The sequence below is a fragment of the Nematostella vectensis genome, chromosome 11 (genome assembly GCF_932526225.1).
Source record: "Nematostella vectensis chromosome 11, jaNemVect1.1, whole genome shotgun sequence".
NCBI lineage: Eukaryota > Metazoa > Cnidaria > Anthozoa > Actiniaria > Edwardsiidae > Nematostella > Nematostella vectensis.
In genome coordinates, this window is record NC_064044.1 from 9717028 (window position 1) to 9730940 (window position 13913).

At 43.7% G+C, this 13913-nt stretch overlaps 1 protein-coding gene across 5 annotated transcripts in view; it reads right to left on the minus strand.

Moving 5' to 3' along the window:
- LOC5501121 (cadherin-23) overlaps positions 1-13913 on the minus strand; it is a 50516-nt gene that overhangs the window by 16354 nt on the left and 20249 nt on the right. For all 5 annotated transcript variants that reach the window (XM_048734580.1, XM_048734579.1, XM_048734577.1 and 2 more), the window contains 17 exons: positions 10982-11125; positions 10569-10749; positions 8735-8859; positions 7995-8306; positions 7618-7737; positions 7192-7258; positions 6721-6889; positions 6195-6373; positions 4734-5665; positions 4047-4154; positions 3539-3716; positions 3284-3378; positions 2812-2952; positions 2360-2459; positions 1466-1753; positions 1196-1356; positions 268-454 (listed from right to left, as the gene is read on the minus strand). In XM_048734580.1, the coding sequence (XP_048590537.1) occupies positions 268-454; positions 1196-1356; positions 1466-1753; positions 2360-2459; positions 2812-2952; positions 3284-3378; positions 3539-3716; positions 4047-4154; positions 4734-5665; positions 6195-6373; positions 6721-6889; positions 7192-7258; positions 7618-7737; positions 7995-8306; positions 8735-8859; positions 10569-10749; positions 10982-11125 (3487 nt within the window). The remainder of the gene's footprint in view (positions 1-267; positions 455-1195; positions 1357-1465; positions 1754-2359; positions 2460-2811; positions 2953-3283; positions 3379-3538; positions 3717-4046; positions 4155-4733; positions 5666-6194; positions 6374-6720; positions 6890-7191; positions 7259-7617; positions 7738-7994; positions 8307-8734; positions 8860-10568; positions 10750-10981; positions 11126-13913) is intronic.

Sequence of the window (13913 nt, forward strand, 5' to 3'; positions counted from 1 at the left end):
TCTTAGTACTAATGTAGTGGTATTGTTTGTATAATGTGCTACTGCTCTCAGACAACAGAAATCAACAGAACAACAGAAATCAAATAATGGAAGAGTAAAACCTATATTTTCATTGCGCATCACTCTAGAGGGTGGCCCAGTACTGCCAATGAGGTTCGTACTCGAGGCAGGGTTTTCTGAAAGGGTGGAGGATTTCAATGCGTGTTCGTGGATATAGGAGAAAATCCTCCCACACCTAGACCGTGATGCCTTTGCTTTCCATTTTACCGTTCTCGTTTCCTGACACGATGGTAAAGATGATTTCTCCGCTTTCGCCTTCGTCTCCATCTTGTGCCTTCACTGTGAGGATGGTTGCATCGGTTATGGGCCCAGTATCTTCCAGCACAGACCTGACGTACGACTCGCTATCAAACCTGGGAGCGTTATCATTCACATCGAGCACTGTGATCACCGCCTGAGAGAAGGAAAGAAAAGCAGCCGTGTGATTGTTAATCGCTCTAATAATAGAGAATACGAATGGGAAATAAAGCAAGAACGGCAGAGTGAGATGGAAAATCCTGAGTGGGGCGGGGTTTTCAGTACTGTGATCACCAACTATAGGGGTAAAGAACAGCGGCGTAGCCATGATTTTTAACAGGGGGGGGGGGGACCCTTTCAAGACATTTTCTCGTGTATTTTAGATAATGTCTAATACATTTTTGGCTGCTAGAGGGCCCGGGCCCCCTTGGCCAACCCCCGGCTACGCCCCTAAAGCAACAGTATGGTATTGTTAAACACCTTGAATAAGCCGTACGGATGGGGGAGGGTGTGGAGCCGAGGTAGTGCCATAGACTTCTAAAGACCTTAGCCTCGAAGTATATCCATATTTGTGCACTCAATAGAGTCGGAATGGTAGGTCATACGCAGAGGCGAATACAGGGTCTTTATAAATGGGAAAGGGGGTGTTTTGGGGATTTTTTCTCGAATCGATTTCTTTTTAAATTCAACATATGATAACTCTACTTCGGACGAGTGATTTCCTTTAAGCTCACTCGACCGATTCCCCATCCCAAGTACATATAACTTTACTTATGTGAGTGATTTCTGCTTCGTCAAGTTAACACGAATGATTACTGTCTTCGTCCGGAACCCAAGTATGATAATTTCACTAAAGGCTTATCGCAGCCTGGTTCACACGTATGATAACTCTACTTACGGGCACGAGTGATTTCTGCTCCGTCAGGTTCACACGGCTGATCGCCGCCACCTGTAGCTCGTACCGCGCGTGCGTCTCTCGGTCCAGGCAGCCCGAGGGTGTGCAGTTCAGCGTGATCACGCCACTCTGCTCGCCAATCAGAAACATGGAATCCGTGTTGCCTAGGAAACGTATGTTATTGACTTGGTCATGTGTGATTCTAGGAAACAGCCAGGCTATTTCAAACTGACAGCAGCATGATAACGAGACAAGATTGATCAATATGCCTACCTGACTCGATCCTGTAGTATACTCTCTTATGCGAGGCCTCCGCGTCAATATCCGTTGCATTGACAGTGATCACGTGATGGCCACGTGTTACATTCTCGTACAACTCCGCCGAGTACCGGGGCTTGTGGAAGACAGGCGCGTTATCGTCTACGTCGCTCACGTGAATCTCAACAAAACAGGCCCCAGTCAGCGGAGGGGTACCGAGGTCTTGTGCCGAGACTGTTAAGTTGTAGAGAGAGGTTTTCTCGTAGTCCAGTTTGGCTTTTATAGTAATGAGACCAGTGTTCGCTGAAAAGATAAGACCAGCACGATAAGAGCTACTGCATTATTTTTACTCTTCATCTCAGCGAGCTGTGCGTGGCGTAACTTGGCTAGGAACCTGGTTAATTCCTCACTATAAATGCGCGGGTGCCTCTGGTACATATACAGACAGGGCTAGGGACCTGGTTATTGCCTCCCTATTAATGCGCGGGTGCCTCTGGTGCCTTTGTGTTGTACAATTCGCTAGATAGCGGTGCTGGGGCCGAAATCTTTAGCCTAGCCTTACAGCTTTAAGCTGCCATTGGGCGTTTCAACAATTGCTGGAAGTATGGTCCATTTTCTTTTTATTTTATCTAGCTGATCAGGTTCGATACTCAAGTCCAAAGCCACGTCTTGTTATTGCTTCACTGCATGAACATTTTCAACTTGTTATTATATGTACACTTGAATGTTGCCTATTACAAGCATTAAGTTTTGTAGGGCTTTAACCTTATATTTGATAGGGGAGGGGGCAGACGACAGTGTCTTCTATGTGGACTTCGAAAACTTCTCGGGTGCACATACACACGCAGGCATATTGTCTCCAATCATAATACATGCACAACCCCAGCATAGTCATCTGATCTGTCTTACCGTCTATATTAAACACGTCGTCAGTATCTCCAGCTGTTATCTTGTACGTGAACTGTCCATTCGCACCTTCATCAGGATCAGTAGCAACTACTTGTACCACCTAAAGTACGTGCAAGTTAGTAGACATCTTACTTAGGATACAAGAGTGCTATGTCTCGAAATATCCCGAGAGTATTCTGATTACGTGCCGACAAACACCGAGTGCATATCTCGGGGGCTACTTTCTAAAATATTTAAAGCAAAATCGACTACGTTCCAGGTATACCCCTATTACATATCTTGCTACATATCAACATATCTACGATTACGTGCCGAGCGTATCCCGAATGCTATTTGTACGTGTTTTGAAAAAGACACCTCATGTATATAGCTTCAAGCTGCGCACGAATTTGTCCCGATAAATTCCGAGGGTGTTCCGATTATATTCCGAGTATATCCCGATTGCTACTCACCTGTGTTTTAAGGAAGACACTCTCCCGTAACGTGACGTTGTAGACGCTTTTGCTGAATAATGGCTTGTTATCATTAACGTCTTCAATCGTGATCATGACACTCGTGTTACTCTCGAGTGCGGGAATACCGTGATCTTTGGCCTTAAACATTGATATTTATTATTAGCGGAGTAGAATCATTATCATCATCATCACCATCATCATAGCTGTTACACTCATAATTATCCTATTATAGTCGTCATCATCATCATTATTGTCATCATCACTATTTGTTGTCATGGATCCGTTGTCATCTTCAACATATAGTTATCATTGTCATTATCACCATAGTTGTCATCATCATCATCATCATCATCATCATCATCATCATCATTTTAATCTTCATCATCATCATCATCATCATCGTCGTCGTCGTCATCATTATCATTATTATCACCATTATAGTCGTCGTTAACATTAAAAGTAAACCTACCGTTATGATTAGCGTGTATGATGCATTTTGCTCTCTGTCCAGGGTAGACGTCGTACTTATGATGCCTGTTGTTTCATTCACACTGAACATCAAACCTGGAATAATAGAAACCTTGTTAGTCTCTCTCCAGCTACTTTCAATAGCAAGAAAATCTACCCTCCTTTTGATTTGCAATTCTTTGCAAAGGAAATGGGATGAGCTGCTAGGTTCCTTATTGGAAAATGGAGGGGGTGGTGGTGGGTCTGGGAGACTTACTTATGTTCCCGGATGAAATGTAGTATCGAACACGCGCATTGTCATTGATGTCTTCATCTGTTGTCGCTACTCGTCCGACTGTGTGTCCGACCTTCACGTCCTCCCTGACAGAGAAGGCATATCCGGATTGCGTGAACTGGGGCACGTGATCGTTGGCATCCGTGACAGTGATGATGACCTGAGCGTAATCACAAATGCCTTATAAGAAAACAGCACCGCTAGCACGTGACACTAATTACGTCGTCGACTTGCTCTGCATTGTTTAAGTCAAGTCACACATGTCTTGCTTTAGTTATGTCAAGTCACGCAAGAGTTGGCCTTGTTAAGGCAAGGTAACGTCTTGCCGGGCCATTAGCAGGGAGAGCTCCCTTCCAATTTAAAAATCACCCGTCTTTGGTCTCTTTTTTGGTTACGTTATGGCATTATGGCAGCCATGTCGAGAGTGATTGTAAATGTACATTACGTTAGATCATGGACGTGGATGCCGTGTAAAGGTCACGTGTCTTACCCTCGTGGTCCCTTCTCTTGCCCGTATGGCCGAGTCCACCGCGCGCAGGGTCAACGTGTAGCTACCAGTCTCCTCTCGGTTCAAAGGCTCTCTAGTTGTTATGTTGCCCTGGATGAATGCGTAAAGTGTTTTAGTGCGGATACGTGAGTTTTAAAAGCAATGGATTAATTTGTGGTTCTCACGCAATTCGCCGCTATTCATATGGCCTTGTTGCTATTATAATTACAAAATATTTTTATGAGTCAAGAAATTATTAAGAGACTGCACAATATCAAATGAATTATCGGGGCCGTAGCAAGGGGTAGGGCACCCTCCCCCCCCCCCCCCCCCTTCTCCCCTAATGTTAAAAAAAATCTAAGGAAATGACCAGTTTCTGTATTGTCCCCCCCCCCAATATTTGGAGGCCTGCTACGGCACTGAGGAAACGTCAACGCATTAAAACTTCTAAGAGTAAAGACAAGGTTTTGACACATGAAACCAAAGGAAAATAAAAAAAACCTAAATCATGAATTCAATAGTCGACTTGAGTTTGAAGATTCTTTTTTACCATAGGTTATTTAGTGAAATGCTAAGGCGATAGCCTTCAATAGAATCTAAAACACAAGCCATTTCGTTATGCCTGGATCCTTGGTGCTTTCATAGGGAGCCCTGAACATTACATGATTGTAATTTTATGTCGATACTCACCGTGTCTGGGTCAATGGCGAACCTTGTGTACAAAACTCCACTCAGCACATATGACAGCTTGGCATTGGTACCCACGTCCTTATCAGACGCGGTCACAACTAGCACAGGCGTCCCAGCTGGCTGGTTTTCCCGAACATACGCGTAGTAGTCCGTATTATTAAAGACTGGCGAGTTATCGTTTATATCGACCAAATTTATCGCGACACTAGCAGTAGAAGATTTAGAAGGGACGCCCGAATCCGTGGCGCGAATGGTGAAGTTAAAATACTCCTCTACCTCGCGATCTAATTGGCTACTTCCCAGGGAAATAACGCCTGTTATTGCATTCACAGTGACGTAATCAGTGACGTTCTCCACGATGCTATAAAGCACCGCGGCGTTATCCCCTATATCCGCATCGATGGCTTTGACTTGCAGAATACTAGTCCCCTCGGGTGACTCCTCCCAGTATTCTATCGTATACCCGGGCATGCTAAATACCGGTGGATTATCGTTAACGTCCTCCACCTGCACTACGACCTTTAGCAAGTCCGACACAAGGTTCACACTATCCTTGGCTTGCACGAATAGCTCGTATTGTGTCACATTCTCACGGTCTAGTTCAGCTACTGTCCTGATCTCCCCGGTGACGTTATCAATCGTGAATAGCCCATAGCGGTCTCCGTTTGCTATGGAGTAACTAATAGTATCACCGATATCTTTGTCCAGGGCTGTGATCTTCGTTACTTTTGTCCCGATGGACGCATTCTCGGACAATTTGACCGTGAGAGAGCTGGAGTTGAAGTATGGCTTGTCATCGATGACGTCAGTGACCGTAATGTGGACCTGTGTAGTTGTGTCTTGTGCACCCGCGACTATGTTGGCAGCGGTAACATTGAGGATGTAGACGTTTTTGAACTCGCGGTCGAGCGGGGAATCCACTATGATGTCACCTATAAGGCAGAGTTGATTTCAATTTATTAGAGATTAGGCTATTTTGTTATTTATCAAACTTGAAAATTGTCATCTGCTTTAATCTGATAAGTGGAAAATCGATTGAAAAATCACCACAGCAACTATCTTTATCATTATCATAAACACAACCATCTCCAACATCACAACCATTATCATCATACCACTAACATCGCCACCATCACTATCTTCACCACCACCACCATCACCACAACCACAATCTCCGCCAATATTATCATCACTATTGTCATCACCATCATCCTCATCATTATCATCATCATTATCATCACCATCACTACCACCAACATCAGCACCACCACCATTATCATCATCACCACCACCACCACCATGTTCACCACAATCACAACCATCACCACCATTATCATCACCATCACTGCCACCATCACAACCATCACCACCATCATCATCACCACCATCGCTATTACAACAATCATCACCACCACCATCACCATATCCATACCATCATCTTTATCACCATCGTCTCCCCACCTGTTGATCGGCTGACGTAGAACTTGGCCTCTGCGCCGTTGGAAGAGTAGAAGATGATGGCGTTGATCCCCTCGTCCCTGTCTGTCGCCGTCACCCTCCCGATCACAATGCCTCTAGAGGCGGATTCTGATACATTCACGTAATACATGCTCTTCTCGAACAGGGGGGACTCGTCATTTCTACAAACAGTAAAAAGTCTCAAGCATAATTCCCTTTCGTCTGAGAGAGCACCTGATTTGATTTTTTTGATATTCCAATAGTCGGCTTGACTTCAATAAAACTACGTTTGTGTAGTCAGCTACACAATTGTTTCCATTTAAAACGTGATGAAATCTCGAAATTACCGTTTTATAAATTTCTATACTGTATCTCACTAAGTTTTGAAAATCATCAACCGATAGAAATGGATGCTTTTTCAAAACTGGTATGTTGCAAAAATCACAAAAGGATACCTGGCCTCTATAAACCATGTCTTTTACAGTTATGTAAAAGTGACAGTTATGGTCACGTGACCCCTAACACATACTTATCAGTGACGATCACTGTGAGTCGGGCTGTTGCGTTCTTTCCGCCTCCGTCAGTCGCGGTTACATTAAGGTGATAGGTCGCTTTTCTCTCGCGGTCAATAGAGCTACTGGGGCTCGCGGTGATCACCGCGGTCGAAGCGTTGATGACGAAATTTTCTGATCCGGGACCTAGTCATTCACAAGTAAATGACGTTAGATATGCCTACATGTGTAGCAATACTAAAATATATGTTTATGTGGTTAAACACCATGTATAGTAAGCATATTGATAAAGTATATACTAGAAATTTATATGTAAATCGACTCTGCACCTTATATTCGAAATCATTACATGTTTGGTACTTTTAATGAAATAAACCGAAACGAAACGAAATGAATCGAAACAAAACGAAACGTAATGAAATGGAACGAAACAAAACGAAATGAAACGAAACAAAACCGAATGAAATGAAATGATTGCTTGAACTTGCCTGAGAGTGAGTAAGTAATGTCCTTGTTTGATCCATCGTCCGCGTCTGTGGCAATCATTGCCTGCTTCTGCAAGTAAAACGGCATTAGATTTTGTGATGACATGAAAGTGATGATAATACTCAACATCGGTATTTTTAAATCCGACTCCATCCGCCCTGGGTGTAGATACTAATTCGTCTGACCGTTGTTAGATCGACCCTTTAGGAAACCTGGTTGGCTATGTATATGTGCATTTTGGCAACCATTAAAATTGCCGTGATCATCATCATTAATGCAATTATTGTCATATTTATCTTCAAGCTTATTAGCAAAATGATCACCATTCATCGTAATTATCATCACAATCGTCGCCAAAATCCATTGTTACTCTAATTCAACACAGTCATCTTAACCACAATCTATGCTTTCTCTAGTTCACTACTCACCATCGTAATCGTGGATCCCACGGGAGAGTTTTCTGCGATCTCTCCCTCGTACCCGGTAAAGCTGAACTGAGGGAAGTTGTCATTCTCATCCTTAACTGTGATCACCACCTCAGCGAATGTCTTAGAAGAAATTAGGGCGATAATTAGTAAGGTAAAAGATGCATAATTATTGGTATTTTAAACAAAAAATTGCACTTCTTATTTTTTTATCATCTGTAAAATGTTAAGTAAAAAAAATTGTTAGGAAATGAAATTAAAGAATAACGATAACTTAACGCGAGAAAAGGCGAAAATGGGGAAGGATACTTCAAGACACCTTATGTCACTTTTTATAGATGCATTAATTGCGTCGGAGCCTTTGACAAAATACCACTGACCTTTCTGCTCGAGGGCTCTCCCTGGTCTTCCGCCTGTACCGTCAGCACGAACGTATGTACCGCCTCCCTGTCAATCACCCCAGCAACTGTGATCTCCCCCGTGACGTTATTGATGCTAAACGCGTCATCTTTATTTCCGTTGGTTAACTTATACGTGACGTTACCATTAGCACCTTGGTCCCGGTCCGACGCGTGCACTCTCAACACAGGGGTACCGGTAGGGCTATTCTCAAGCACGTCAGCGGCGTACTTTGATTGGTTGAATACCGGGTCGTTGTCGTTGACATCATCGACGTAGATAACTACATAGGTCTATAAGCGTCAAGTGAAATGATACGTTTTAGACGGCTATACAGAATCGAGTCCAGAACAAACATATATAAACGTATATACTTAAACCTGTCACCAATGATATCAATAACAGTTTATTTCTCCCTGTTATGAATTTTATTCGGGCACTAATTTGCCTTAAACGTACTCCTTAGAATGTCCAAATCTTGTGACCATTTGTATGTTCAAAATACACGTGACCATTAGCATGTGCAAAGCACGTGACCATTGGTATGTGCAAAGCACGTGACCACTGGTATGTCCAAAACACGTGACCACCGGCATACCTACCCCGTTAGTATGCTCAAACGGTATTGCGATCAAAACTATATCAATATGATATCGATATGCGGACTACAATGACCTAGCACCAAGACTACCCATGTCCGGACAACCTCGTCCGACCTAACCTGTGACGTAAGAGGTGGTGTCCCGGTGTCACTTGCGATGACGGTCAGGTTGTACTTAGGCTCCCTGTCCGCGTCAAGCGCCGTCTTCGTCAGGATCATTCCATTTGGTGAGATCTCGAAATTATCTAGGGGGAACAACGTTAAAACCATTTCAGGATCATTCCATTTGGTGAGATCTCGAAATTATCTAGGGGGAACAACGTTAAAACCATTTCAGGATCATTCCATTTGGTGAGATCTCGAAATTATCTAGGGGGAACAACGTTAAAACCATTTCAGGATCATTCCATTTGGTGAGATCTCGAAATTATCTAGGGGGAACAACGTTAAAACCATTTCAGGATCATTCCATTTGGCGAGATTTCGAAATTATCTAGGGGGAACAACGTTAAAACCATTTCAGGATCATTCCATTTGGTGAGATCTCGAAATTATCTAGGGGGAACAACGTTAAAACCATTTCAGGATCATTCCATTTGGCGAGATCTCGAAATTATCTAGGGGGAACAGCGTTAAAACCATTTCAGGGTCATTCCATTTGGTGAGATCTCGAAATTATCTAGGGGGAACAACGTTAAAACCATTTCAGGATCATTCCATTTGGTGAGATCTCGAAATTATCTAGGGGGAACAACGTTAAAACCATTTCAGGATCATTTCATTTGGTGAAATCTGCAAATTATCCAGGGGGGACAATGTTAAATCATTCCAGGATCATTCCATTTGGTGAGATCTCGAAATTATCTAGGGGGAACAACGTTAAAACCATTTCAGGATCATTCCATTTGGTGAGATCTCGAAATTATCTAGGGGGAACAACGTTAAAACCATTTCAGGATCATTCCATTTGGCGAGATTTCGAAATTATCTAGGGGGAACAACGTTAAAACCATTTCAGGATCATTCCATTTGGTGAGATCTCGAAATTATCTAGGGGGAACAACGTTAAAACCATTTCAGGATCATTCCATTTGGCGAGATCTCGAAATTATCTAGGGGGAACAGCGTTAAAACCATTTCAGGGTCATTCCATTTGGTGAGATCTCGAAATTATCTAGGGGGAACAACGTTAAAACCATTTCAGGATCATTCCATTTGGTGAGATCTCGAAATTATCTAGGGGGAACAACGTTAAAACCATTTCAGGATCATTTCATTTGGTGAAATCTGCAAATTATCCAGGGGGGACAACGTTAAAACCATTTCAGGATCATTCCATTTGGTGAGATCTCGCAATTATCTAGGGGGAACAACGTTAAAACCATTTCAGGATCATTTCATTTGGTGAGATCTGCAAATTATCCAGGGGGGACAATGTTAAATCATTCCAGGATCATTCCATTTGGTGAGATCTCGAAATTATCTAGGGGGAACAACGTTAAAACCATTTCAGGATCATTTCATTTGGTGAGATCTGCAAATTATCCAGGGGGGACAATGTTAAATCATTCCAGGATCATTCCATTTGGTGAGATCTCGAAATTATCTAGGGAGGAAACAGCGTGGAATAATGCGGGGCGTGGAATTGTGTCATATTTAGACTATATTATGGTGTGCTAATGCAGAGAACTGTAATGCCTAGTGCACTCTAGCAACATTACAACATAACGACATGAGCGCGCGCACTATGTTTAGCCCGACGAAACGACATGGACATAATGACATAAAAGAAAAAAATATATGTTTTTGCTCTTGTGTCGTTATGTCCATGTCGTTATGTCGAAGATAAGAGTGCGCAGAACTCTTTCAACAGAACATTTACTTTCTTTGCACAGTACACAGTTGTCTTTATGCCAGTTGTAATGTCGAACCAGTTTTTCCACTTCACACTTACGGTTCTCGTCGCCATCTGTTATGTTGTAGATGACTTTCCCTTTGTACTCAAGGTCCTGATCAGTCGCGGAGACCTGGATCACATTACTACCAGGTCGCGCAGCCTCGCTTAACCGCGTTTCAAAATTCTGGGACTGGAACTGGGGCGAGTTGTCATTGATATCTCTAACAGTGATGCTCACCTAGCGACAAATTCGATAGTTCTCATGATTGATATTTGAAGTTTTACCTTTATAGGATTTTCAAAGATTAAAAGCAAAAAGCTTGTTACAGTGGAAGGTAGAATGGTTTGATGTCTGGTAATAGTAAAGATAAAAATAGATATAAAAGGTGTGGCTAGCCCGGGAGTTGATGTATCCCAAGGGGTCCCCTCCATCATCTATGGCCTCAAAGCCACAGGAATCCGATACTCACCCTGACTGTTGCTGACTTTCTGTCGGAGATCGGTGTTGCCTGATCGGTGGCTGTTATGTCGAGAAGGAATCTCCCGTCGCCTTGAGCATTCCGGCTCATTTGGGGGCTCTCGCGATCCAATTCTTTCCTTACAGACAACTCACCCTGCAGTATAGCAAGCCTTCTTAGTAACGCTAACTTGAGTGGAGAGGGAGGGGGAGAGAGGGTGGGGGTGGGGGGGGGGGGGGGGGTGAGGGGCTCTTTCCTTTTGTCACACCGCACTGTCAAGTCTCAATGCAAGATAGCCAATCTCCTCGATAACGCTCACTGTGAGTGGCGAGGAGGGGGGGGGGGGGGGTTAGGGGCTCTTTCCTTCTGTCACACCGCACTGTCAAGTCGCAATGCAAGATAGCCAATCTCCTCGATAACGCTCACTGTGAGTGGCGAGGAGGGGGGGTGAGGGGCTTTTTCCTTCTGTCACACCTCACTGTCAAGTCTCAATGCAAGATAGCCAATCTCATTAATAACGCTCACTGTGAGTGGCGAGGAGGGGGGGGGGGGGGTTAGGGGCTCTTTCCTTCTGTCACACCGCACTGTCAAGTCGCAATGCAAGATAGCCAATCCCCTTAACAACGCTCACTGTGAGTGGCGAGGAGGGGGGGGGGGGGGGGGGGGGTTGAGGGGCTCTTTTCTTCTGTCACACCGCACTGTCAAGTCTCAATGCAAGATATCCAATCTCCTTAATAACGCTGACTGTGAGTGGCGAGGGGGGGGGGGGGGGGGTGGGGGGCTCTTTCCTTCTGTCACACCGCACTGTCAAGTCTCAATGCAAGATAGCCAATCTCCTTAATAACGCTCACTGTAAGTGGCGAGGGGGGGGGGGGGGGGTGGGGTGAGAGGCTCTTTCCTTCTGTCACACCGCACTGTCAAGTCGCAATGCAAGATAGCCAATCTCCTTAATAACGCTCACTGTGAGTGGCGAGGAGGGGGGGGGGGGGGGGGGTGAGGGGCTCTTTTCTTCTGTCACACCGCACTGTCAAGTCTCAATGCAAGATATCCAATCTCCTTAATAACGCTCATTGTGAGTGGCGAGGAGGGGGGGGGGGGGAGTGGGGTGAGAGGCTCTTTCCTTCTGTCACACCGCACTGTCAAGTCTCAATCCAATCTCCTTAATAACGCTCATTGTGAGTGGCGAGGGGGGGGGGGGGGACTCCCTCCTTCTGTCATCCCGCACAGACAGCTCACACATCAAGATGGCTAATCAACTAATAAAACTCACAGATTTCTGTTAATAGGGCGTGGCAATGCATGGGTACAGTTTCAGGGGTAACCTGGCCTCCTTTAGACCTGAGTAAACTAAGAGATTCATGGAGGCTAAAAGCTATGAATTTACCTCCATTGTATATACACTAGATCCGTCCCATTCCCCCGATCCCCCGCCACCACTCCCTTCCCTCGAGAAATCCCGGATACCCCACCAAAAAACGTTCACTTATGTTTCGGTTAGCAATGCTATTTATGATACTACACAATTATCATCGCTTTGTTGCTCTTGGATCATACTGAGAAAACTACAGAAGAACTTCCCACTAGGGGGTCACTGAACGTTTGGCGGGCACGTAAAAGCAAATCCGGAAGACATGACGGAAAAACATGACGTGACACTCTAAATAAGCCCATTTCACATCGAATAAGGCGGAGAATTTCTCTGAGTACTTAGTAACTTAAAGCAAACAATATATCAAGTGCGACTTTTTTAAATTGATGCGACTTTTCGTAAAGTGTCATTGAAATTTGAGCTTTTCGTTCCTGAGCTGATACAAAGTGCAATGATGAGGAAAAAATTATCTTAAAAAGTTAAAATCTGGTTATGTGCACTTCGGCCTCACATTATTTGTGTTTTAAAAATCAGTCCGTAATACAAGGAACCTATAGCCACTGAAGAAATAGTGCCTTCTCTCTCTATCTGGAATTGCGCGTTTTTCAGTTTTTTCCGTCATGTCAATACGGAAATGACCTCAAAATTGCTAGAAAATCTGCAAACGAGATCACAAACAAGGTTGCCACAGTGCTCGTTAACAACTGACACGAGCGACATGACGGAGAAACCTGGAAAATGCGCAATTTGGGATAGAGAAAGGAGACACAATTTCTTACTATGGCCATCGGTTTCTTATTACAGACTGATTTCCCAAACACGAATAACGTGAGGCTGAAGTGGACATATCCAGATTTTGGCTTTTTAAGAAAGTTTTTCCTTGATCATCCTTGCGCTATGTATCAGCTCAGGGAGGAAAAGCTCAAATTTCAATGACACTACAAAAAGTAGCATCAATTAAAAAAAGTCGCACTTGATATTTTGTTTGCTATTACTCACTAAGTAATTAGAGAAATTTTGCGCCTTATTAGATGTGAAATGGGCTTATAAGCGTCAAGTCATGTTTTTCCGTCAGGCCGACACGAGCTAACTAAAACGGCTAAAAGAACAAGTGATATATTTCTCGATGTTAAATATCGATTGGCATGCCACAGGCTTACCAACCTCTCAGTCAGTCCCTAGACAATCTCAGTAACTGGCTCGAATTTTTTCACGATTGATCACCTTCTGTAATTGTCTTATACCATAGAATAAAGGTCACAATAAACTCTCATTGCTTTGTGATGTGTATTTATTCAGAATAAGCGGTATTTCTAACGTTTGAGCAGTTGAGGGATTCCGCGTTACTTGATGCATCTAAAAATAAGTATCTCTTTTTTTATAAGACAATTACAGGAGGTGATCAATCGTAAAAATATTCGAGCTAGTTACTGAAATTGACTAGAGACTGACTGAAAGGTTGGTAAGCCTGTTGGCATTCAAATGATGTTTACCCGTTTTGCTACACCTTACGTAACGTAACGGTGGATTTTCTTATTTAAGCACACCCGTAACAGATATATCTTACGCTAACCT